We start from the raw sequence: 27,165 nt of genomic DNA, 5'->3' as shown, positions 1-27,165 counted from the left end.
TCTCGTCTACTTGTGGGGTTATTCAAAGATCTGTTCACCTTTGGGTATATTGGGGTTAATTTGGTTACTGAATTTTCCCAGTAATTTTGCCAAATGTTACTGCAATGATCTTTGATCAGATGTTTCATGTCACAATAAGGATATTTTGTCATTTTTGTAGAATCTTCTAAGTTGATACGGCTTGTAGTTGCTAGTTGATCTGCTTTTTCATTTCCCCAGATTGCAGTATGCGATGGTACCCAAATGAAAGCTATGTCCTTTCCCATGGAATGAAGTGTTTCTTATTCATTTTTTATTGCTTGTATAATGGGATTTGTTGTATAAATTTGCTTTAATTTCAATAACGCATTAAGTGAATCTGTAATGATGACGCACTTCATATTGTTACTCGTTTTGAAAAAAGTTAAGGCTTTTAATATAGCTGTGGTTTCACCTGTGAGTATACTACAATTTGTAGGTAAGTGTATGCTGTAGGAGTTTTCTTCATCAGAATAGTAAGCAGCAGCATGTCCATCTTGGGTTTTAGAGGCGTCGGTAAATATTTGTAAGTAGTTGGGGTAATTTGTTATGATTTCTGCAAAAAGATGTTTAATTATCGAGAAGTTTGGGATACTTTCTTAGTGTTAGGTCAATGGTAAGTAGGCGGGTTGTCCATGGAGGAGAGATTGCATTTGTATATAGCAATAGACTAAGTTGATCCATGTTAAAATTTGTAACTTTTAATCTTTCTATTAGAGGAATACAGTTTGTTGTCTTTTTAAAAGAGAGGATGCCAGGGTGGAAAATTTGGGAGAAAAGAGGATGTTGTTTTTGAATTAAAATTTTGGCAATATAGTTTAGTGATAATTGTTGTCGCCTTATGTTTAGAGGTGGCTCTTTAGCTAGAACTTGTAAATTACTAGTGGGACTAGTTCTAAATGCACCAAGTGCAAATCTCAAAGCTGTAGATTGAATACCGTTAAGCCTTTTTAAGGTAGTTTTGCTTGCAGAGTTATAACAAATGAAACCTTAATCTAGTTTACTCCTAATGAGTGATTTATATAAGTTTATTAATATTTTAGTATCTGCGCCCCAAACTTTATTAGACATAATTTTGAGTATATTTAAGCTAGATTGGCAGGAATGTTGTAGATTATTGATATGCAAGTTCCAATTTAAGGTTCTGGTAAAAGTTAAACCTCGAAAATTATCTTCTTCTGATTGTTTTAATGCTAAATTATTTAAAGTTAGGTAAGTTGAATACCGAGATCTGTTTTTATTAAAAATTATGTAATGTGTTTTTTCTGTAGAGAAGTTAAACCCAGTTTTTAACGTCCAATTTTCAATCCGAGTTAAAAAAATTTGTAAAATTTTAGTTTACACCGAATTTATATTGTTTGATTTAGTATAAACGACGATGTCGTCAGCATAAAGATTGGCTTTAATTGGTGCTCTAATTTCATGAATAACTCTATTAATAGCTATTAAGAATAATGTTGGACTTATGATGGAACCTTGAGGGATTCCATTGTCTAATGGTCTTGTTGAGCTTTTAAGGCCATTTGTTCTAATTTCTATTGATCGATTATTTAAAAAATTGTTTACAAATGCTAGTATGTTACCTTGAATCCCGTTATCGCTTAGATTTTTCAAAATGCAGTGTCTCCAAGTTCTCTCAAAAGCTTGGCTTATGTCAAAAAAATAGCAATCAGTTTTTGGTTGTTTGCAAAAGCTTCATTAATTGAGGTTTGTAAAGCAACATGGTTATCTGACGTCGATCTACCTCTTCGAAAGCCACTTTGATAAGGGGAAAGTAGATTATTATTTTCCAGGTGCCATACTAGACGAAGGTTTAAAATTTTTTCCAAGATTTTACACATACTACAGGTAAGCCAGATGGGGTGGTAAGAAGTGGGCTTATCTTTAGGTTTGTTGGGCTTGATGATGGGAAAATTTACTTTTGTTAGAATGCTCGACTAGTAGTTTTAAACTAGTAATTTGGATGCTTGAACGCTATCAAACAAATGCGCATGCTTCGAATAATTTCAAACCGTTTCAAAGTGATGCTAGAACAAACCTAATAATTTTCAAGCAAAATCTATTACGATGGCAGTCAACGATTTAAAGCAGTCATGTCATATAACGCAGAAAAAGCGTCTTGGTAATTCTCACAGTTATTTCAAGCTACTTTGTGTATATGTTTTAGTTAATTTTTCAACTGCCTTGAAATGTTTTTCTTACGAAAAGTATTCTACATTATATATAAAGATACACCTTATTTTTTTGCAATTTTCTTTTGCCGTAACATACTGTTTTATATCCAGTAGCTGGTCCTTTTACATTATTAAAATCGCTATTCCTTAGATCTTGTGTTGATTGAGATCCTACTTTATAATTACTTTAATTAGGAAAAAGCACTCTGATGAAAATTACGATGTACTTTGTGAAGAACATATTTGAGTTTTAAAATCCCTCTTCTATAATTATGTACACGAGCGGACTCGCTGCTGGAACGCTGCAAGCTGGAATCCATGGTCTTGGTCGCTTTTCGAAACACTTTAAATCATTTTCAATTTTCGACGACAGCGACACGAATAAAATCACATCCGTATTTTTCTTAAAGTGTTTTATAAAGTTTATTTTCTGCTTTTTTGTACAAATAATCAATAATAATTTTTTGTTTATTAAAAACTAATATATAACTGTATTTATGTATACCAAAGTAGAAAATAAGAAGAATAATTAAATCCCACAAATCAAAACAATTGGTTTTAACAAAACTACTAAAAGGTTTAGAAAATACAACACTTAATAAACTTCAACATACAGAGTCATTGGAAATGATCGTAATTAGAGCAGGTCTTGGAATAAGTCTTTTTTTAGAAGATTGGTGCATCCCACACAAGGGATTCAAAGCAATTGTACCGGGTGGTCCAATAAGCCGATCTCTCGACTATATATCAGAAACTATTCATGTAATAACTTTAGGAGAAAAAATTCCTTAGTAAAACTGGCCAAGAGAAATCGCTGGAAACAACTTTCAAGTTTCTGGGTTAACCGCTAGGGGGCGTAACCTGTGAAGTAAACTTTGAAAACCAGTTTTTTGGGAAATATGCCCAATTAGACCAAGTGTTAAATAAGTAAACTAGAAAGAGGCCTAAATTCTGCAGAAAGTTGTTCGAGTACTTTTTTTTTATTTTTTCAAATAAAAGGTTGGGGAGAGTGGGAAACTATTTGTGGATAAATACCTATAACTTTGGTTTGGATCAACCGATTTTAACGAAATTGGTGTCATTAGAAAGAGTGTGGATGAATTAATTTATATCTACTATAAAATAATTGCATTTAGTTTTAATTGTCATAGGTAAAGGGTACTTTCGAATAGAAAAAATTGAAATTTGTTTTTCTTCAAAATGTTTAATAAAAACACATATTTATTGTAAATTATAATGAAACTGGATTAAATTCGTAACACAATGGCGCAAACCGCATGTTAATAGCTTTTGTCGAACTTGAGATATGAATAAAAACGCATAAACATAAGTAAGTATAGTATTGACTCACCCTGTATTATAAATTAAATTAAAAAATAAGTCAGTAGGTACTTTTAAATTTTTTTGTAGCAGAAAAATCTTAATGTTGATACCTGTTTTGACCATTGTGATTTCATATGATTAAAAATAGTTTTTTTGAAACTAAGTAGGCTACGACAATGAATTTGACGGGGAGTTCATATTGTTTATTTATTGACAGCAATCTAAACATTGTTAAGAAGTGTTATATTATAATTCGAATTAAAGATTGCACTTTTTTCAATAGATATTAATATTGGTAATATTAGTAATTAATTATCACTACTAATAATTCGTGATGAGTATATCAAATGCAGAATTGTATGATATGATTGGAGTTTTTTTCGAATGTCACCAAAATGCCGCTATTGCCTCACGTATATATTCTGTAAGATATCCTGACAGGAGACATTATGGCAAAGAAGTATTTGAAAGAAAGGCAAGAAGATTAAGAAAAACTGGTAGTTTTCATCGTCCTTGTTTTAAAAGACGTAGTAGAGGTATGACCGAAGATAATTCAATCAATGTTCTTGCTTTAATTCAATAGAATCCACATATAAGTAGTCGGCAAATCTCTATAGAATTACACATACCCAACACTACTGTTCTAAGGATTTTAAAACATCACAGGCTGGTTTTTCATATTATAAAGTGAACGTTTAGGTCAGAAACTTGGAATTACCTTTAAACTTTAGATTCAACTGTTATTTTAATATTCCGATAAAAACGGTAACACGGCGCTTTTATCCTTTTATCCGTTTCTTAAAAATACTTATGCACGATTTATCTTGTGAAACAATTGTGGATTTTTCAAGATTTGTTGACTTTTAGTAAATACAGTGGTTTCTTTTTCCCCAATATTTGTTGTTCTCTTTTTTAGACTGCATCCTTATCATGTAGTTCTCCACCAAGCTTTACATAAGAGAGCTTTTAATGCAAAGCTAAATTACTGCAATTGGATGTTAGGTCTGCTAGCAGAACACCGCATATCATGTCAAAGATTTTGTGGACAGACGAGGCTACGTTTAATAGTGCGGGTGGTGTTAATCTGCATAATATGCATTATTGGGCTGAAGAAAATCCGCACTTGATACATGAGGTGTAGGTTCAAGGTAGATGTAGTCTTAATGTTTGGTGTGGTATAGTTGATGGAAAGATCGTAGGTCCATATTTCTTTGATAGAACTTTAAATGGCGAAACATATTTGGATTTTCTGGAAAATCAGTTGCCTGTTTTATTGGAAGATATTTCCTTACAAACAAGAAGAGATATGATATTACAACATGAAGGGTGTCCTGCGCACTTTTCCAGACGAGTTTGAGATTATTTGTATGCAATTTATCCAAATAAATGGATTGTAAGGGGAAGTATACTTTCATGGCCAGCTAGATCTCCAGACTTAACATATCTGAACTTTTATCTGTGGGGAAGATTAAAGGACTTAGTGTACCAAACTCGACCAATCACTCGAGACGACATGAAACAGCGCATTATAAACGCAATAAATAGTATATCAGCAGCTGACATTGAAGCAGCTGTTATGTCTACGCGCGAAAGATTACATCTTTGTGTGGACAACGATGGAAAACAATTTGAACATTTAATTGGACATTAAGTTTTAAAGATCCAGATACTCGTATGATCTTTCACATATTTAATTTTAAGTTATAATAAAGAGTGGGTCAATACTATCCTTACTTATGTTTATGCGATTTTATTCATATCTCGAGTTCGACAAAAGGTATCAACATGCGGTTTGCGCCATTTTTTTACGAATTTAATCCAGTTCCATTATAATTTACAATAAATAGGTGTTTCTATTAAACATTTTGAAGAAAAACAAATTTTATTTTTTTTTAATCCAAACCAAAGTTATAGGTATTTATCCACAAATACTTTCCCACTCTCCCCCACCCTTTATTTGAAAAAATAAAAAAAAGTACTTGAACAACTTTGTGCGGAATTTAGGCCTCTTTCTAGTTTACTTATTTAACACTTGGTATAATTGGACATATTTCACAAAAAACTGGTTTTCAAATTCTTCTTCACAAGTTACGCCCCCTAACGGTTAACCCAGAAACTTGAAAGTTATTTCCAGCGATTTCTCTTGGCCACTTTTACTAAGGAATTTGTTCTCCTAAAGTTATAACATGAATTGTTTCTGATATATAGCCGAGAGATCGGCTTATTGGACCACCCGGTATATGTCCCAACGCTAATTTATATATACAATTTTCTACTTTCTCCTGGGTGAGTTTTTAATTGAACATTGGTCGATAATTCCAATAATATACATCCAAAAAAGTTATTTAGAAAAAATGTAGACAATGATATTCTCTACGCTTGAAAAATATGTCGAATTCTACAGGATGATTAATATCTACTTGGTAAAGCAAAAATACATTTTTTTAAAGAAAACACCCTGTATATTTTCTTATATTTCTATACTTAGATTCCTCTCATAATGCTTGTTCTTACAATATGAAGTTTCACATTTACTATATATGGTCCTTAACGAATTATCACCATTTTGATTTCGATATCGCTATTAAATGAACACTCTGTATATAACGAAGGAATACATTAATAATTATTTATTTTACATAATAAGATAAACAATATGTTCTAGTTTTGAAATTAGTTTAACAGATATCATTGACAAATATTCGTGTACAGGGTGAACTACAAAAAAAAATTATGATTTTTTCATATTTTTTTAAATTTACAACCCTATATTTTATTTTTTTTTAATATTTCATTTTTCATGAAGCATTCTCTATACCTAAACCTACTACTTTTGGAAATATTTTTAGTTTCCTTAAATTTCGGGAATACCTTCAATTTTTTTAAGTAGAAATAAGTTGTGTAATCTTCTTCTTCGTCTTCCTCAGCTTTTCCCTTGTTAGAGATACACGTTCCTTACTCTTCATCGCCACTCATTTATGTCCATCAAGTCTTTGTCACAGTCCTTCCATCTCCTCTCCCCTTTTCCTCTATCTCTTCTTACATCAACTTCTTACAGCTCTATCCTTCGTCCCACATAATTTTCACAACTAAGCCTGATATAACCAAACCATTGCAGTCTTTGTTCCTGAGTCTTTTTTGAGACTGTAGTCACCCTCGTTCCACCGCCGTTTCCGCTGTTTCCCTAATCAAGTCATTCCTTATCCTGTCTCTTCTAGTCTTACCAAACATCCACCGTAAATTTTAATTTCAGCTACATTCATCTTCTTTTTTTGAATATTTTTTACTGGCCACACGTCCATACGCCACACCTCCATACACCAACTCAGGTCTCACCACACTCTTGTATATCTTTCCTTTTAACATGTTCCCAATTTTTCGATTTAAAGTACCCATTAGCTTCCAGTTAAATCAACCAGCCCGTACCCTGTGTGCAATTTCTCGATCTAGTTTCAAGCAAGGTTGTGATGTTTATTGTTTATAAACATAGTACGAGAATTTAATATTTGAGGCAGAATCGACCATTTTAATTTTTGTAATGATAAAGACTTTTTAAGAGGTTAAGATTAAGTAATCCGACAGAGATCTATATTCTGAGAATATATTGTAAATAGTTGTTAATAAAAGAATATAAAAGTAGGTATTCTACCTCTCTTTCTTCACTTATTTTCGGCATTAATGTTTTTATAATTTTGACAATTCAAAAATAGATTCATTAACGTTTTCCAAGAGATATTGGTGCTACTGATTAAATAATAGTAGTACCTATTAGGATTCCAAAATGAAAAATATATAGGTATAAATAATTCTGTATTATTGATAAGCAGTTTAAATGGAGATAATAGTAATGGGTTGTTGCTTAAAGATTCTGATTATACAGTGAAGCCATTTTTAAGGAATACACTAAACAATCCATGAAGAAATTTTCTATGTTTAATTGCATAATAAAACCAGATACGTAACAGAACTACTACTATTTTATCTAATGGAAGTGGCTGTAAAGTTGAAAAGATTCAACCGTTCTAATCTACAGCAACATTCTATAACCTAGCGAGAAGTCAAAATTTAGACAATTTTACATAATTTGACGTGAAAAGACGGATATATTTTATTCTGTGAATATAGTCTATACTCCAGATAACTATGTGTCGGATAGGTAATATTTATCTGGAGGTGAAAAGACTGGCTCTTTTATGCAAGAAGAAGAAGAGAGTAGAGAATCGATGTGAAGATCCGTGACGTCGCCATCTTGTGGCGCTAGTTCCGTGACGCTCGACTTAGCATTTTACTATAGAGAAAAAAGTGATACAACGCCAGTATGGAAGCTTCGCTTTAAAAAACATAAAAATGTAGTACATACACAAACTATATTGATAATAAACAATTTATATCTGCCACATCATTCAGAGTACTGAGTAATCTACCTACAAGCGGTATAAATAAGTGATTAAATTGCTTTCTCAAATAAGAAAAGTTTCAAAATAATTTCTTCCTATTTGCTTTTATTTTAGTATTAATCATTTAATAGTATTTATATTTAAATATTAAACTCATAAAATTTTTTAAAAAAAGGTACATTCATGTCAATAATTATCGTAATAACTCTTGTGAGATATTTTCCAATAATTTTCCATATTAATTAGTAAAACACAAAGCAGAAATAATTCTAAATGTCAAACATAACAAATTATCTAAAGTAACACTACTTTTCTTACTCGATGTATGCAGATACATATATGTATAATGAAATAAAACAGAATTGTATTGAATGGATAATGTTCTTATAAAAGATAATTTGCAAATTTATATTCAATTATGTAGGATAATAATTTATTTATACAGTAATTAAATCTTTAGAAACGCTAATTACATGTTACATATATGAAATATTGGAAAAACTGTAGACGTCTCTATAGACTATCAGTTTTTTGAATATAATCCATAAAATACGCTCCAAAATTGTTAACACAAGATTAAAAAATATTATAGAAGCCATTATTAAAGAAGGGTAACACAATTTTAGAAAGTCGATGGTGCCTCAATGGGCTCTCAACTCTCTCCAGTAATTGACAATAAGTTCATGGAAGACTTCGAGATCCGAGCACTTTGGAGATGGAGATGGAAACTGATTCATCATTACAACTCCTCGACGTACTCGTAAACAAAAAGCAACCCCAAGGTTTCTATTACTCTATTTGTTACCATCCGCTATTTTTATGCCAACTCGTATCGTTCATCTTCACAAATTCTTTAGTCTTCAGTCTCTAATATCCTTCTTTAGGTATAGATTCTACATCATATCAATAGAAGCATCCACAGGCATATTTCTTTTATTTAACCTTAATTGAAATAATCAGGCCCTTATTATAAAAAAGCTTTTGTCTTTATATTAAATGTATCACTGACAAAACCGATAAAATTTTCAAATCAAAGGGAATAACGACAGTATTTACCTCTCACCCAAAACATTCATCTTTTGTCTGAACCGTCTGCAGACCACATCCCAAACAACACGGATTTTACGAAATTCCTTCTGCAGACTGTTCATGACCTTACATAGGCCAAACCAATTGAAGAATCCTAAATAGATCTTATGAACATTCCATTTTCATTCGAAATTACGATTCAATTTTTGCTGTAGGTCAACATCATCTCCGTACAGATCATAAAAAAAATCTAAAACTAGCTTCCATCTAATTATATAAAGAAGTATTCTATAAGCTATTGAAACTGAAAATCGCCAAAATTGTCTCAATAAAATAGATGAAGGCACTTAGTTACCTTTAACATAGAGACCCTTCCTTAATCGTAAGAAGACATCGTCCACCAATCCAGTTCATGCCTTTAAAAATCTTCGCGTCAAAATCATATAATTATCATCCCCATTTTGATACACAGTTTTGTGTATTTTTCTGTGTTTCTTTTCAGAATTTTGACATTCCTTACCAGAGTTGTAATATTTGTACGGGTCGTAAGTCCCCGATAAATGCACAAATATCATATGTATATCGTAGTTTTTTGCTTTTTTTTAGCAGTTGTTTTAATGACAACAGGTAATAACATTTGGTGTTAATAATTTCATCGAGAAAATAGTAAAATTAGCCACATATTGCTCACCCAAAAAAAACAAGGTTTTCTTAAATTGTTAAAAAGACCAAGATATAGCTGACGGAAACTAAAACTCCGAATAAACTCTATGGATTTCCAGAGTCATAACGACTAAGAGCAATGAACTATCTTCAGTCATAGCAGCAAACTTACCTCGGTACTCTATATAATATACATATTGTTTAAGTGACCCAAGAAAACTGTCCAATTCACCAAAATTGTAATTGTTTTTCCTTGGATCATGAGCAGCTACTCCAAGTATTTGCTGCACAAAAAAATCTTTCTGCTCTCACAATTAAAAAACATCAGAAAAAAAGATGTAACGACAAAATAATAATATCATTATATGTCACCTATTGCGTATTTTAGACATACAATGCAGTGTACGAAGGATACTATGCAAACTAAATAAGAATTTTTTTGACAACGTTGCCGCTCTTCACGGCAGCAACCTTACGAAAAACATAAAATCAAAGATTCTCAACAATTTCGTTACAAAATTATATTTTTAGTATATATTGGAAGAAATGGGATTGTAGTAATTACATGGATAGTAAACATTGTCTTTTTAATGACTGCTATAATGAATAATGGGATTTTAATAGGTTCATAAAATATGAAAATACTTATTAGAAATAAAAAACATATTTAATAACCTTTAGAAGAGAAAAAGAATCAAATGAAAGTATTAGGCAGGTACTTGTAGAGGATTATCGTTGTTAACTGCTTTGGAATACAAAAGGAAGATTTATTTATGATAATTCACAGAATGGGCGAAATATGACAAACCCGCTTGCAATATACAACCACTTTGATTATAACTTTTGAAACTCATTATAAAGTTAATAGCACAAAGAACCTTTTTGATATTATAGGTATCTATAATGAGTGAATTTTCTCCATAAGTAGAGTCATAATATGGCTTTAATCTGAACATTTTCGCAGTTTAGTAGAATAAACAACATTACGGCGGTATCTAGGAAGAAGAGGACTTGTGGATATCATAAGTAAGCTGAGATATCTACTTTACATCTCCTAATTTACGAAGTAGATGACTTAAAACCCCTTAAACTGTGGTTTTTCTTCATGCACAAACGCACATCAAACGATGAACATGCACACCAAATATTCCGATTTGTGATTTTATTTGTGAAAATATTCTTGGATATTGTTGTCAAACCATTTATAATAGGCGGTAAAATTAAGAAATAATGTTTAACACAAGTTTAAATGAATATGTTAAGTTTTGACTATAATTACTATGGTCGACTCTTTTTGTATTGAATAAGACAATATCTGAATAAAGAAAAAACAAGCAAACAAACACAAATTTGTCACTAACAAATTCTCGTAGAACGTTTTTACAACAATAAATTTATTTAGTATAAACTTTGACATAATGTTTCTCCTTTCACGCCAGTACCAACAATGAGAATAGTCGTTACCGGTTATCGCGTACCAGAAAATCGATAAAAAAATCAAAGCTCATTTATTATGGGCGCTATGGGTACACAGTACTTATGGCCAGTGCATTGGTTTGTTTAATTCGAAAGAACAATCGTTTATCGGCATAACGACGGGGCGAAATGTTGTCGAAGGTCATTTTCGGTATTTGAATATGTATATAAACACAGGGTAAAATGGAAATAGTATCAGTTTGGTCCTGTGTCTCAGTCAACTACTCAACATGAACTCCATGGTAAGTAGTTTTTGAACTATAACAATTGTATCCCCTATTTTTATTCTTGTGGTCAGATTAATTTAAGAAAACTCTAAAACAATAACAAATTTGATGGAAAAAAAAAATTTTAGTAAGCAAGCACATTTATTAGTAGCCTCCCTTTACCATCCTTTTTTTTTAATTATTTGCAGTTTTTGTTTAGTTGCCAGTTAAATTTAGTTATTTGCGGTTTTTGTGTAGAAAGGTATTATACTCGTATCAGAAATGGGTTAGAGCATAATATATAGGACTGACTTTTGTACCAGTAGTTGTCTCTTATTATATTTGGCAAAGTTTCCTTAATGTTAGTGTCTGCTTAAAGTTGTGCAAATTAAGTTTTCACTCTTAAAGGCCTTTATTTTACAAAAGTTTTCTTCTTGCATTCAGCGTCCCTTGTAGAGGTTGCTGTTCAGCATGGTTATTTGCATTTTCAAAACTGCTGCATGGAATAATTCGACCGACGTTATTCCGCACTATTCACAAAGGTTTCAGAGCCAAGAAATTCTTCTGTTTCACGTTTTTTCGTCCCACTATCTTTCTTTGCATTTTAAGCTGTAAGAACTCATATCTTGTACCTTTAAAGATGTGGTCAAGAAACTTAAGTTTTTTCTTCTTGATATTAATGAAAAATTTTTAGGTTTAATATTAAGTCTTTTAAGCACTGCCTGATTTAAGACTTTATCCATCCAAGACAGTCTGAAAACTCTTCTGTAGAACCAAATTTCAAAATCCTCGTTCTTTTAAAGGAGTTTATTGTTTATTATACAGCTTTCAACACCGTACATCAGTAAGGAAAACACAAAACACCTTACCATTCTAGTTTTTGGAGTCTTAGAAAAATACGGTGCTATTAACAGTTTTTCCGTTTGACGAACAAAGTTTACAGCTAGTTCAATGCGTGAACGAATTTCTTCTAAATGTTGGTTAGTCTCTTTGACAATAATTTTAAGATATTTGTACTGATAAATTAAACCTGTCCATTAAAAACTTTTTTTGAAAAGGACCATGATTTTGGTTTTTATGATATTGATATGTAAACTGTACGTCACTCTAACCATAGATACTTTATCAAAAAGTCTTTGAAAGTCTCCCAAATTGTTGACTATTATAGCTGTATCATCAACATGTTTGATATTGTTGACAATAATTCCACAAAAGCGAAGTAAAAGGTATTTAACCACATTTCTCTCTTTATTTACTTTTACATTATTTCTTCTTTTCTTTTTTTATTTTTCTTTGTCTTTTTTGTCAGGTTTTTAATTTCATCATTTCTGATGAAAATATAATTTGATTTTCTCGATCTTTCTATGTCATTGATTTAGCTAGCCAGTGATCTTTTCAGTCTATTTTGTATAGTATTGTTCTGTTCTGTGTTTTCTATTTGATGCATTTGTCGTATTTTTCAGTTGACACAGTGTTAGCATTAGATACTACTTATATGATTGGATAGATATTAGGGAAGTTCAGCAACTATGACAGAAATAATTGAATTACTTATTTGACTGAGTACAAAAACATTTTGCTTGAATCTATCTAACCAACTTTTACGTAGTCCAAAATTAAACAAATTTGTCTAATTAGGAGTATTTTCTTGTAGCGATACTTAATATATTCTTTTTTGTTTTAGATTGTCTTCGCTTTCGTCGCTATGGTAGCTACCGCCTCTGCCTCCCACCTGGGTTTGGGTTTGGGTTTGGGCTTGGGAGGATGGGGACACGCCGGTCTCGTCAACCCACACGCCCTTAGCCCAATTGGACCCTCTGGAATCGTCACTGGAGCCGGAGCAGCCGGTCCCTCTGGAGTCGTAACCGGAGCTGGAGCCGCTGGACCCGCTGGAGTAGTTAACGGACACGGAGCTGTAGGACCAACTGGACCCAACGGACACGGTGCCATTCTTGCCCCTGGTGCCTTAGGACTTGGATTGGGATTGGGACACGCCGGTTTGGGTCTTGGACTTGGCGGATGGGGTCATGGATTGGGAGCTGGCCATTTGGGTCTACATGGTTAAAAAATAATTCGCAACAAAACGGAATGATCGTAATTGGTGACTGTTTATGGAACTGATATTAAATTAAAATAAAATTTTGTATATATAAAATGCATAGTATTTTTATTCAAATACTACAAACAACCAAATTTAATATTAACCTATGATATATTTTCTACAAACGATATATAATCCTGAACGTACGTACTGTGCGCAAATTCACAGTCTCAGAACGGCATGGGTAATGTTTGTTTGTATGGTACAGCCTACTACAGCATGTTACATAGATTAATTTTTAATTAACTTAATTTAATTTAATTAATTTTTAATAAGGAAATTTTCATGTCGAAAAACAACTTTGAGATAGAACTAAATATCATTAAGCAAATAGCAGTAAATAATGAACAAACAATAAATTAAATTTTAAATCAAAAACTACATAAGAAAGCTCTGAAACATCACCAGAGAAAAAACCTAATACCTTCTGCTCGATTACTTTTACAGCCAAGATATCAACAAAAATAGCCCAACATAAAAAAGAAAGACCAATAAGAAACAACAGGCAGATGTATTAAGAACAACAACAGCCAAAAGAAAAAGCACTTACACTGTAGTATATACAACCTTAAATGTGGCAACTGCCCAAAAGTTTACATCGGTCAAACTGGTAGAACTTTTAACAAACATACCAGAACACAAAAAAGCTTTCAATAATAGAAAAATAGAATCTACGTACGCAGGTCACTTTCTAAACCATAATTGAATGGGTGATTGGAAAAAAAAATAACATTCCTGCGAACCATGTTTTTAAAAAATAAAAAAAAACTGCTTTGCGCCGGAGCCGCTAGTTTTACTAAAAACGTTTCTATTGAACATTTGTGTACTTTGACAAGGTACATTTAATGCCCAAGTACTAAGAGTCCATGCCTATTAGGGAAGTAGTTATTGATATATGAAAGTACAAAAATTTTATCCTTTATCCACTCAAAATCGAAAACATGAATAAAACAAAATAAAACAGGGCATTTATAAAGAACTAATTTTTATTTCAGAAACAAACTTGAAACAAATGGCATTTTGGAAACATCTAACTTCTTGGAGTTGATAGGAAGTTTGCCATTACATGCTTTCGAGATGGGAAGGTGCACATTATCTTGTTTCTTTATATTAAAAAGACCATAGGTGAAACCATTAATGAATTCAGGCGCCATGACAGCATTTCATTATTTAAGTATTTCTATATTAAATGTCTGAATGTGCTTATGGTAAATGACTTTTTTTTCAACATCTGTGACAGTCTTTTAAAAAAATTGTGCCCATTAGACTTTGAAATCCAGTATATCGGTATTTGTTAGAAGTTTTACTTGGAAGTTATTATTTTTATTGTTTTTTGGAAGACCAAATGATTGCGTTGTATTGCGTTGTACGGCTTTGCTGGAGAGAGCATGTAAACTTATATAAGTATTGCGGCAAATTTCAACTCTGCTCGTACTTTTCATAGCAAAATACTTAAAAGAAGAAGAAAACTGTCTAGCTTTTGCTGACGCAGGATGATGTCTTTCTGTTAAGCCGATTAAGTATGTATCTTTTTCATTTTTTGGTCTTCCACCATAAATGATTGCAAAGATTGAACGTTTTTCTTCAAATGTGAAATCCGCCATACATTTCTTATGACAAGTGCAATCTGGTCCAGTTACTTTAGCATTAAGTAGTTTAACTTTATGTGTAACAATTGGTTAACATATTCGAGAAACTAAATATTTTGAACCTTTAGCTTCAAGTAGCCAATACACATATATTGGATACGAGTGATAAAGTTAATGATTTTTGTAAAAAATTTTAATTGTGGAGCCGAAATTTAAAGCAAGAAAACCTAGAAATGTTTGCAATAATGGATGAATGTATTAAACTTACAAGTTTGAAGAATAATACGTAAAACTGGTTCTTGTAACCAATAAAAAAAATTTAGCGAAGCTGACAAAAAATTTAAAAAAATATTTTTTGTCGACAACAAATTTATTAAAATTTCGAGTGGGTTAGGAATGCGTTTCAAATTAAACCCGAAAGGCTCTCTACTGCCGAAGAATAAATCTTCATAGACTTCACGGCAAATGATAAAATTAACAAACAGTTTAATAATAAATCCCTCTTTGAAATCTGGGCAGGGGTAAATGATGAGTTTTTTGCACTGAAAACCAGAGCGTTCCGTATAATATTACCGTTTTCAATATCCTACCTTTGCAAAACAGGATTTTTTGAGGCTGCTGCTTTGAAGACCAGATATAGATCGCAACTAAATATAGAACAATAACTGAAAGCGTCTATTTCTAATATTATACGTTTCCATCAACTTTGCTCTGCAAAACAGACCCAAAGAAGGCACTAATATATATTAAACTTGTTCAGAATTTGTTCATAATTTAGTATTGATAAGTTCATGTGTAGTACTAATCAGTGTTCATGTGTGTTTTATTTTGTAAGAATTTTGTTTGGCTTTGATTTTAGTAAATAAGTCAATGTTGTTGGTGTTTTTGTTTTTCAGATATGCTTATGCCCCCTATTCGTAATAGCGCACCACCTAGAGGAACGCGCCCACAGGTTGAGAATCACTTACCTGGAGAGAAAGAGTAAAAATGTATATATACTTGAAAATCTACGAAACGGAAACTCTTAACATATAACTAAAAAGCACAGCATACAAAAGAATATCAAAATTTGTATTTAAAATACTTAATAAAAGACATTTCTTTATAGCAAAATATAGCAAAATCAAACTAGAGGCAAATTTTATTAGCTAACAGCATAGGAACTCTTTCCTTAGGTGGAAGATAGGTGTGAAAGGGTTATTGGTTTCGTAGATGCGAAACTAAGTTGGAACTCGGCGAGGCTGTTGAACAGATGAAGATCCGAAGGGCACCTGACATAGAGACTCGCCGCACTAAGATACCCGCAGGTTTTCCTGAGATTGCTAAACAATGTTGAAAGAAACTAAGGTTGTCTTTATTTCGCAAGGTAAAGGTGAAGAGGAATAGGTATGATTTCGGCCAATTTACCTTGTTAGTTCGATAGCTAAATTGTACGAACAGATTGTAAAAGGCCGCCTTGAGCGAGAGCTAGAAAAAAAGCATGCGCTGAGCGACCGCCAATATGGTTTTAGGGCCAAAAGGTCTGCCATAGATGCAGTCACAGAAGTAACCTCTTTAGTTACGCAGGATACAAAGAGATGGGTGGCGCTTATCCTGCTTGATGTCAAGAATGCGTTTAATACGGCATCATGGGAAAAAACCATATCCTGGCTGAGAGAATTGGGCGTCAGTGAGTACCTGGTCAATGTAATTGACAGATACTTTACTGACAGGTCTATAAGAGAAAAAGATACCAGCATCAGTTTGTCGCAGGGTATTCCGCAGGGTTCAGTACTAGGTCCCATCCTCTGGAATGTCCTGTACGACTGGGTGTTAAAGCTACAAATGCCAAGGGGATGCACTATTGTAGCTTATGCCGATGATCTCGCGCTGGTTGCGAAGGCGAATCAGAAAACCGACGTGGCTAATGCGGCTAACACAGCCTTGCGTCGCATTAGTAGGTGGATCAGAAGAACGATCTACACCTAGCGCCTCAAAAAACTGAGGTGTTAGTTCTCAAAGGAAGCCGGGAAAATCCTCTCCTTGCTTTATAGTGGAAGGTGTGGAGGTTGCATCGGTTAAATCGAGTAAGTATCTGGGAGTCTGGTTGTCGGAAGGACTAAGGTTCGGAGTATACATCCAAAAGACGGTAGAGAAGGCGAACCGAAATCTGGAGGCGTTGATACGGCTGATGCCAAACATTGGAGGCCCAGGTAGCACCAAAAGAAAGGTATTAAATGGAGTTTTCCAGTCTGTGGTCATTTATGCTGCCCCCGTGTGGTTTAGCGTACTAAACACTACAAAATACGGTAAGCCGATGGAGACTTCGCAAAGACGAATGCTCGTCAGAGAATCTAGCGCATATAGAACAGTTTCAAATGAGTCTCTATATGTCATTGGAGCGATGACACCGATTGTTTTGTTGTGCAAAGAGCGAGCGAGGGTCTATGCGAGGAGGATGGATGTAAATATAGATGAAAATGGGAGAGAAAGGCAAGGTGGACGAAGGAGCTTATTCCCGATCTGAGGCCGTTGTGGGAATGTGAGTTCAAGAAACTAGACTACTTCCTGAAGCAGTTTCTGACCGGACATGGTAGTTTTGGCACCTTCACAAATAGAATAGGCAAATATGCCTCGGCAGACTGTACTATTTGTGGGATACCGGACGCTTCCGCCTACATTTTTAACTGCCAGAGATGGGCAAATGAGAGAGGAGATTTCGAGAGGCGAATGGGTTTCGGGCTGGATGAAAGAAACGTTGTAAACATAATGTTGAGAGGAGATAAAGTATAGAGGGAAGTACACTGTCTGATTTTTGGGGTGATAAAGAAAAAGGAGCAGGAGGACAGAGGAGGAAATTAAGGCAGGGATCTGAAATTTATGGTTAATATTATTTATTAGTTTATGGCCTAACGTCTGAAACATTTTCTGATTTACGGTAATAGGTATGGATATTTATAAATTTTTAGTTTTTTTTTAGTTGTTCATTGAGTGACAAGACCACCTCTCTGGAACAGTGGTTAAGGTTTTAGCCGGAACACGGTTAATCCGGCACTACCCTGGGGTCTTCTGGCCTAGTATCTTACTTGGCCGAAAGATGTCAGGGTGTCTTGTTCCTTGACGTAGATGTCCAAAAAAGATTTCCCCTTACCGTTGCCTGTCAGAATTTAATGGATACCTTCTTAGGCTCTTACTGGAGTCTGGCAATACGGCAATTAAAAAAAAACTAGACAGCAAGTGAAATTTGATACTATCGGCAGGTAAGTTTTAGAGGAACCAATATGTCACCTAAGAAAAAGGAAGATATGGTCAACTATTTCAAAAGATAACACTTAAATATTTAAGATTTGTCGTGGAACAATTTAACGGAAAACAGAATAAAATTCATAACAGCCAAAGAATCTTTGAATTTTTGTGAAACCAAATATTTAGAAAAGGTGTTAATAAAAGTAGTTAAAGACAAGAATAGTGCAAAAATAGGGCATATTAAAATGACAACAAAAAGAATAATTGATTTTACGTATATAAATGACGAATGAATTTATTCATATTTATATTTCGTCACTGTTTGTGTTAAAATGGTTCTGTAAATAAAAAATTCAAATATTTTTATATACAACATTTATTTTTTAATATAAATAATATCAGTTCATTGCAAAAATCAATAAAAAGTTCATTTCCTAGGAATTGCTATTTGTTATCAACCATGAAGACCCAAATGACCAGCGCCATGTCCCCATCCGCCAAGTCCAAGACCTAAACCGGCATGTCCCAATCCCAAACCCAAACCTAAAGCAGCAGGGGCTAGGATAGCACCGTGTCCGTTGGGGCCAGTTGGTCCTACAGCTCCGTGTCCGTTGACTATACCAGCGGGTCCAGCAGCTCCAGCTCCAGTTACAACTCCAGATGGACCAGCAGCACCGGCACCGGTGACGATTCCAGAGGGACCTACAGGGCTAAGAGCATGACCAGCAAGACCTAATCCCAAACCTAAGGCACCGGGACCAGCAAGGATGGCACCATGTCCGTTGGGACCAGTTGGACCTACAGCACCATGTCCGTTGACTACTCCAGCGGGTCCAACAGCTCCAGCTCCAGTTACGACTCCAGAGGGACCAGCTGCGCCGGCTCCAGTGACGATTCCAGAGGGTCCAATGGGGCTAAGGGCATGGGGGTTGACGATACCGGCATGTCCCAATCCCCAACCTAGACCAAGGTGTGAGGCGGAAGCGGTAGCTACCATGGCGGCAAATGTGAGGGCAATCTATAAAAAACACAAAGAGGTAAAGATAAATGATATAAAGATATTCTAATGAGCGGTAGCCTATGCCATTTTTGGGGATGGACTACCGCCACTTAGCCATTCAAAATAATTCTATTATAAATCTCAAAACAAAAATAAAAAACTAAACAGTAACAGCTGTTAAAGGTAGGAGTAAAACATGGACAATCGCTTCTCATCTAGGATCCTCTCAAGATATTTCATTTAGACACAACTACATTAGAAAACAACATAAATATTAACATTAACTCAAAACCAAATAAATAAAAATATGTCAATGAAATCAACAGATTTTTGAAAAATAATCTAATTAAAATTTTAAGTAAAACATTATGTTTTTATTCAAAGATATGGAATCCAAAAATGATTTTTGATCAATCAAAGGTTTTCAAAATAACCTACCAAAGCGTTCATGTTGAGCTGTTGCGATTAAGACAGAGGACCAAACTGATACCGTTCATCTTGCACCCCCGGTTTATATACATACACAAATGTTCGTATGACCTTCGACTGAATATGCATTTCGCTGAAAATATCTTTTTGCCAATATAACGGTGTCTTGAAATTGTTCGCGTATGTAAATCTTATAGATTTTAATGGTTTTGTTTTCTGTTTGCTGATTTACGGGTGCAGTTATTTTCAATGCGGATTTTAATTTACAGAAAAAATTATTTCCTAGTGTAAGTTAGGTATAAGTTAGTATAACAATTTTAGAAAAAAAATATTCTCCAAATTTTAACATTTTTTATAATATTCTCATTGAATTAAAACATGTAAAACATTTTTTACATGAAAAAATGTAAAACAATTTGTTAAATTTACATTTATGTGCTTGGCAACTATGGTCACTTGCACGGGAGCGATTACAAACAACATTACAGGGGGTATAGTAGCATTAATAAGTTATGGCATATAAAAATATTTTAGAGTTTATGATACAATAATATTTTCCTAAAAAACAGAAGAACTCTGTCTATCTGGTTGGGATTACTGAGAATGTCGCCTAGCTGCAGTTTGAGATTTAGCTGTCGTCTTACTTCACTGCATTGATGACAATCGGTAAGAATGTGTTTTACCGTTAGTTAGCACTGGCATGTTTGACAGATAGGCCGGACATCGGACGTCATCAGGAAGCTGCTTGTTAGTTGGGTATAGCCTATATGGATTCTTCGTATAATTGTAAGATCTTATCTCCCTAGCTCCGTGGAGCAAGATTATAATGGCTTATACAATATACAATGAGGTCACGTAAGGATGTAAGTAAGGAACTTCAGTGTGTTTGTCATAATCTCCTAGTGAATCTGTATGCTTCTGTTTTTAAATCTTTTTAAATTTGAATGTGAGTTGTTGATGAGGTATCTGTTGAAGTCGCTTTAGCATTCTGATCTGCGAGTTCGTTGCCAGCTATACCAATGTGAAACTGAATTCATATCAAGGTAATCTTAGTGTTTAATGTAGAAAGGTAATGGTAAGGGTGATGGATATTTTGGACAAGAGGATGGTCGGTAAATAATTCCTGATTGCATAAAATGGAAGCTAGAGAGCCTGTACAAATGGCAATATTTTTGTTCGAAAGGTTACTATGCTTAACAGTCTGTAGAACACTATACAATTCTCCAGTATGTACGCTACACAAAAGAGAAATAAAAGAAGTACAAATGAGATTGTTTTTACAGGTAACTAAACAGCCAACCTCCACATCTCTTTTGGAAGCATTGGTATATAATACTTAATCAATTTTTGCAGAATTTGCAGAAAATTCATATTTTTTTATATTATATTTTTATAAAGGAATTTTTTGCAGTTAATAACATTTTTTAAAATTTGACCTCTACCATATGTGTGATTGAAACCCCACAACACATATATAGTATAGTGCAAATAGTAGGTTTAGCAGTTCTTCCCCCTTGAGAGGGTATTTGAGAGGAACGTATAAATTAGAAATTGTGAGTTTATTGGGACGCCAACAAGTTATAGCTATTGCCTCTAGTTTAAAAGAAGGTAAAAGATGTGATTAGAAAATGTCGAAAGAATGTCGAGATATTGACTAATTTGTTGTTATAATTAATTTTACAATATATAATTAGTCAAATTGTAACAAAAATATTTCAAAAATCTTGGAAAATAAGCTGTCATTTTCCAATTTTTTGGTATTTTTCGACCAAAATTTTAGATAATAATCATGGAATGTTGTACTATAATATATTAATGTTATAAATAAATGAGTCAGATTAAATTTCGCTAGGGGGCATCGCAATTGGAGTGCAGACAATTGGAGAAATGTGATTTTTACCAATGAGTCCAGATTTTGTCTACGTTACCCAGATGATCGCGGAATAGTCTCGAGAAGAGATGGTGAACAATATTCTGAGTAAAACTTAATAGAAGTATTCAAAACCATGTAACTGCTCTTCTTACCTTAGGTTAGCTGAAAGCGGCTGAAGTTTTAAACTTAATTAACAATATGCTCAGAAGAATGAATGCCGTTATACATGCTAGTCGAGATAACACGAGATAATAATTAAATCGAGAAATAATTTGTATAGGTTTCCTTGTTATTTATTTTTTTTTTTTTTTTTGATAATTGAATAGTACAAATTTGTTTAATTTTTTTTTGTAATAATTTGTAAGTGTGCATAGTTATCTTTAAATAATAGTTTTTGTACGCATTTGCTGCCTAAAACATATTTTAAAACCCTCTATTACCGCTTGTCAATCGAAGATAAAAGTTACAATAAAAATTAAAGTGTATTTAGACCATTTTATCAAAACTTGAAGGTGTGTTCATTCTTCGTATCGATGGGTGTAGTTTGGCTAGAAATTTTTAATTTTCGCCTTTTATTCTTCTTAAGGTTCCCTCGTAAAAATCAATATGGCGATCCTAAATTTATTTACCACTGTTCTTAACAAGTCAAGTGTTGTAAGTCGAAACAGAAGTAGCAGGTAGCACTTTTCTACTATCCCGGTCAAGAAGAGGCTGCTACAGGGCTTAGTGACCTGCCTTATGCTAGCCACTGACGTACCTCCTTCCTATTATGAGGGAGTCAGGTCCTTATACGCTTTTCTGTCTTTTTCCAAACTATCTCCCTACCTAAACCGGCCAACACCTCTTGGCAAGCATGGCAGGTTTTAAAATCATGCCAAATACCCCCTAAAATTAAATGAATACGTCATTATCTCAAAATGTATTACCTCAGGCAAAGAAAAGATTTCTAGAATCTTGCAACTAAACTGCTAGTCTCTTCCACAGATTCTGAAGGGTACAAGATTCTTACAAGTAAACATACCAAAATAAGAAAATTCTTAAAATTTAACGTCGCTACATATATTACTAGATCCACATCAACAGAAGAAAGATTCATAGAGATTGAAGTAGAAATGTCGAAAATTAAATGGGATCCGGTAGGCATTAGCCAGGTAAAACAAAGTGTGGAGAGCCTGAAAAAGCTGAAATTGGGTCACTTGTTTTATCAGGTCGGTAGTGAAACTAAAATAGTGGGAGACGTTGGCTTCTTCGTACACAGAAAATATGAAAACAACATTGTATTGGTAAAAAGTTTATCTACCAGAGTATCTTCTATAATCTTAATAAAAGTAAGTGAAGGATAGAGATTAAAAGTGATACAAGTATATGCCCTAATCAGTGACCACTCAGACTATGAAAAGGAAAAATGCTACGATGACATTATTTTAGCTCTAAATAAAACAAAAGCACACTTTACCATAATATGTGTTGACTTCAACGCTAAAACGGGGAGAAGGCAGATAAGACAGAAACATGCTGGGAAAATTTAATTTGAGAAATAGGAACGAGCGCGGTGAAACTTTACTTAGTTTTCTACTGGAAAAAATCTATTAAATAACATAGGAAATGGACTTGGCAGAGCCCGAATGAAAAAATTAAGAACGATATCGATTTTATGATCACTGACAAGCGGCAAATCTTTGAAGGTATTACAGTCCTGAACCAATTTTTGAACAGGTAGCTACCACAGAATGCTGAAAGCTTCGTCAAAAATAGACCTTGGGAAAGAGAGATACCGCATGATCTAAAAGAAGTCTACACCTACCTAGACAGAGCCTAATAATATAAATGCGTTTAAACAACACATCAACAGTATTCTCGAAAGCCAAAAGAATACAAACCCAAATAAGAAAACCCTGAATGACATTATAATAGAAGCTATAGAGAAAACCCACAAGATCCACTGCCAAAAAAAATTATGTAACGAAATAATAAGTCTCCAAACACAAGCATTAGTAGAAGATAGGAGAAAAATGCAAAGTTATAGAAGCAAAGAACATCATTAACTTAGAGAGATAATTAAAAGGATACAAAAATCTATTAGGATGGAAAATCGAAAGAATAAAAGTGAACAAATCCAAGTTCTAAATAGAAAATTGACAAATGAAAAAAAAGAAATGATAAAATTAAAGGATAAAGATAGAAATATCATCATCAACAGAGATGAATTACTAAGGCAGTAGAAGATTTCTATACAGAATTATACAGTCAACAAAACCATGATGAGCAACTAACAGAAAAGTTAAAAAATTTAGGAAAAAGATTAGTCAACCAAGAATCGATATTGAAGCCTGATATATCAACAGACGAAAAAGGAACGCAGTAAAGAAAATGTAAAGAAAAAAAAATGCCGAGAGAAGATAATATCGTTATAGAAGCCGTAAAAATTGGAGGAGACAGACTTTTAGAGATCATAAAAAAACTGTTTAACTTATGTCTGCACCAAAGTGAAACACTTACAATTTGGCACAGTGCATTTACCATTTTATTATACAAAAAGGGCTATCCAAGAGACCTCAAAAATTACCGACCCATAAGCCTATTAAACCACCTCTATAAAATATTCACAAGAATAATAACAATAACAAATGGACTAAAAACCAAATTAGATTTTTACCAACCTAGGGAACAGGCAGGTTTTAGGAAAAATTTTGGTACCAACGACCACCTCCACTATATAAAGGGGATTATAGAAAAATTCACCGAATAAAACTGACCACTGGACCTGGCTATCGTAGACTTTCGCAAATCATTCGATACGATAGAAATTAATAACGTAATGAGATCGTTGGGGAAGTCGCATGGATTATCGGTGCTCCAAACTGATCGCGAATATAAACAATAATGTAACCAGGGCCGTAAGACTACACAAAGATACAAAACGTATAAAAAGGAAGCCCTACATTCGTTTCTCTGTCAGTTCAGAATATTTTCTGCCTTTCAAATCGTCTGACCTTTATAAACACTAATATTGCTGTTTTTATTCTGACATTTATTTTATGTAAAGAATTTAGCCTTTCGGCTAACTAGCTACTATGGTATTTATACTCTCTCTCTCTATCTCTTCTCTCTCTCCCTCTTCTCTCTCTCTATCTGCTCATTGTTTATGGCTTAAATACCCGGAAAGTTATCTTTAAAATGATCATAAACTTTGTTTTTTGTAAGTCATCATTGTAATTTTTAATTTATAGGTTTTACATGAACAGTTTAATCTAACTTCTTCTTCTTATTTTGGTGTCATATTTGGTCCTCCTTATTATTGAGTTGTTCACGGTCTTCATACTACACATTCTACATATTCCTGTTTTCTTCTTTCTTGAGCCAAGACATTTGCTATCTTCCGATTCCTCTACGGTCCTCGATTTTATCTTTCATGGTGAGCTGAAGGAATCTATACTGGTCTTATCTGAGAGAACATTCACTAGGTATAAAAATTTTCTTATTTTAATAGTTTTCAACAACTCACGAACGGCATATGCTCTATTTAACACAGATTCGTTGGTCTGCATCACTATCTAGGGTATTCGGAGCATTCTTCTATGTAACGCTATCTCAAACGCATCTAAGCAATTAATCATATCACCTTCAGAGTTAAAATCTCGGTGCCATCTAACATCATTCAATCTTCGCTTATCCACTTCTGGACATAGATCTCCCTCATAATTTTCCATCTATTTCGATCTTGTGCCTCTTGCATACAATTCCTATAACAACGTTTTAGATCGTCAGTCCAACGTGTTGGTGGACGACCTCTGCTTCGGTAGGCATCATCTCTTGGTCTCCATTCCAGTATCCGCTTTGTCCATCTATTATCTGTCATTCTAGCCACGTGACCTGCCCAGTTCCATTTTAGTGTTGCTACTCTCTCTACTGCATCAGCCACTCCTGTTCTTTGTCGTAGCTGGCGATTTGGGATCTTGTCTCGTAGTGAAACGCCCAACATAGCACGCTCCATCGCCCTTTGACACACACGGATCTTTTGAACTGTTCTCCTTGTCATGGTCAACGTTTCCGCACCGTAAGTTAACACTGGCAAAACACACTGATTAAACGTTTTTCTTTTAAGGCATATTGGTATATCAGACGATTTGAAAATATGGTTCAGCTTGTCGAAGGCTGCCCAAGTCAGTCTTATACGACGGAGAAGCTCAACGGTTTGGTTATTTTTTCCTATGCGAATCTCATGACCTAGGTATTTATAGGCCATTACCTGGTCTATGGATCTTGTTCCTACGCATATATCTTCGCTGACTACAAGATTTGTCATCATCTGGGTTTTAGATATATTTATTTTCAATCCCCCATCTAGCTAGGAAAGGTAGAGCTGATTTAAAAGTTCTTTTGCCTCATCTATCCTATCAGCTATTAGTACAATATCATTTGCAAACCTTAGATGGCTAAGCTTTTCTCCGTTTATGTTTATGCCCTTGTCGGTCAGTTTTGCCCTTTTACATATATATTCCAAAAGCGTAGTGAACAGTTTCGGCGATATGGTGTCCCCCTGGCGTACTCCACGTTGTATCGGGAATTTCTGGGTTTGACGATCACCCACTCTAACACTGGCTGTTGCGTTTTGGTATATGTGTTTAATTATATTTATATACCGATAGTCAATTCGGCATTCTGTCAAGGCTTCCAACATTTTTTGTTGATTTACGGTGTCGAATGCCTTTTCATAGTCGACAAATATTAAAGCTAGTGGTTTATTATATTCAGTGCATTTTTCTATAAGATTTTTTATTACCAGTAGGTGATCATTTGTTCCATAGCCTTTTCTAAAACCCTCCTGTTCTATGGGCTGATAAAATCTAACAACATTGACCAAATATAGCATTTGATCATTCTTTGACGTAATTTTAGGTTTAAGTTGTGATTACAGAAGAATGATTTCATTTTTAGAAACGTTTTGCGAGCTGCCATAATTCTGTATTCGGTCTCACTACTTGGCTCTAGTTGGTCTGTCATGTAGCATCCCAGATATTTAAAGTAAGTAACTATTTCAAGGTTTTGTTGATCTATCTGTAGGGAAGCATTGTCGTAAGGTTGGCGACTAAATATCTTAAATTTTTGTCTCAAATGCAGCTTGGTATACGTATCTCACTTATACCAAGCTTATTTCTAAACCCAAACTGCCTTTTATCTAGGTCTCCTTCCCAGAAGCTTTTTATTATTCCATAAATATTGCAAAGAAAACTATTCTGTATGTGACTAATATGTTATGAGGCTAATTAAGTTGTATTCGCCTCGCCACCTATTTTGCCCGCTGCTTCTTTGAAATTACTATAAAAATAGAGAATAGACCATAACAATTAAGAATATCTAGGAAACATACAGAGGATATAAGACGGTAGACTACCTAAAATACTATTGTCAAGTACAATAGAAGGTCGTCAGAGGTGGAAATGATAAAGCTGACATATTAGCAAAAATACAAGTGAGAACCCGTTAACAGAAATCATAACTACCTGTGTTCATACTGATTTAAAGCAATATTTAAAAAAAAATCATGGCAAATAAATTAGAATAGTTCAAACTCTACATTAAAAACTATTAAAGAAAGTAAGCTGCCGTGGAAACTTTTTACTAAGAGAGGAGACCAAGTGATTATGTCCAAATTGCGACT

The 27,165-nt window shown here is 33.9% G+C and overlaps 2 protein-coding genes across 2 annotated transcripts; one reads left to right on the top strand and one right to left on the bottom strand.

The window, feature by feature from the left end:
• Window positions 1-11,198: 11,198 nt before the first annotated feature.
• LOC140447019 (uncharacterized) lies at window positions 11,199-13,441 on the top strand. The gene is made up of 2 exons (XM_072539607.1): window positions 11,199-11,322; window positions 12,971-13,441. Exons 1-2 carry the CDS (start codon window positions 11,311-11,313, stop codon window positions 13,349-13,351), a joined length of 393 nt encoding a protein of 130 aa, XP_072395708.1. The 5' UTR covers window positions 11,199-11,310; the 3' UTR covers window positions 13,352-13,441.
• A 5,118-nt stretch (window positions 13,442-18,559) lies between these two features.
• LOC140447018 (uncharacterized) lies at window positions 18,560-19,735 on the bottom strand. The gene is made up of 2 exons (XM_072539606.1): window positions 19,640-19,735; window positions 18,560-19,219 (listed from the first exon to the last, which is right to left on the bottom strand). Exons 1-2 carry the CDS (start codon window positions 19,649-19,651, stop codon window positions 18,656-18,658), a joined length of 576 nt encoding a protein of 191 aa, XP_072395707.1. The 5' UTR covers window positions 19,652-19,735; the 3' UTR covers window positions 18,560-18,655.
• Window positions 19,736-27,165: the final 7,430 nt, after the last annotated feature.

Source organism: Diabrotica undecimpunctata, chromosome 7 (assembly GCF_040954645.1).
Source record: "Diabrotica undecimpunctata isolate CICGRU chromosome 7, icDiaUnde3, whole genome shotgun sequence".
In the NCBI taxonomy this organism is placed as follows: Eukaryota; Metazoa; Arthropoda; class Insecta; order Coleoptera; family Chrysomelidae; genus Diabrotica; species Diabrotica undecimpunctata.
Note: the sequence above shows the minus strand (reverse complement) of the source record. Positions and strands in the feature narration are given on the sequence as shown.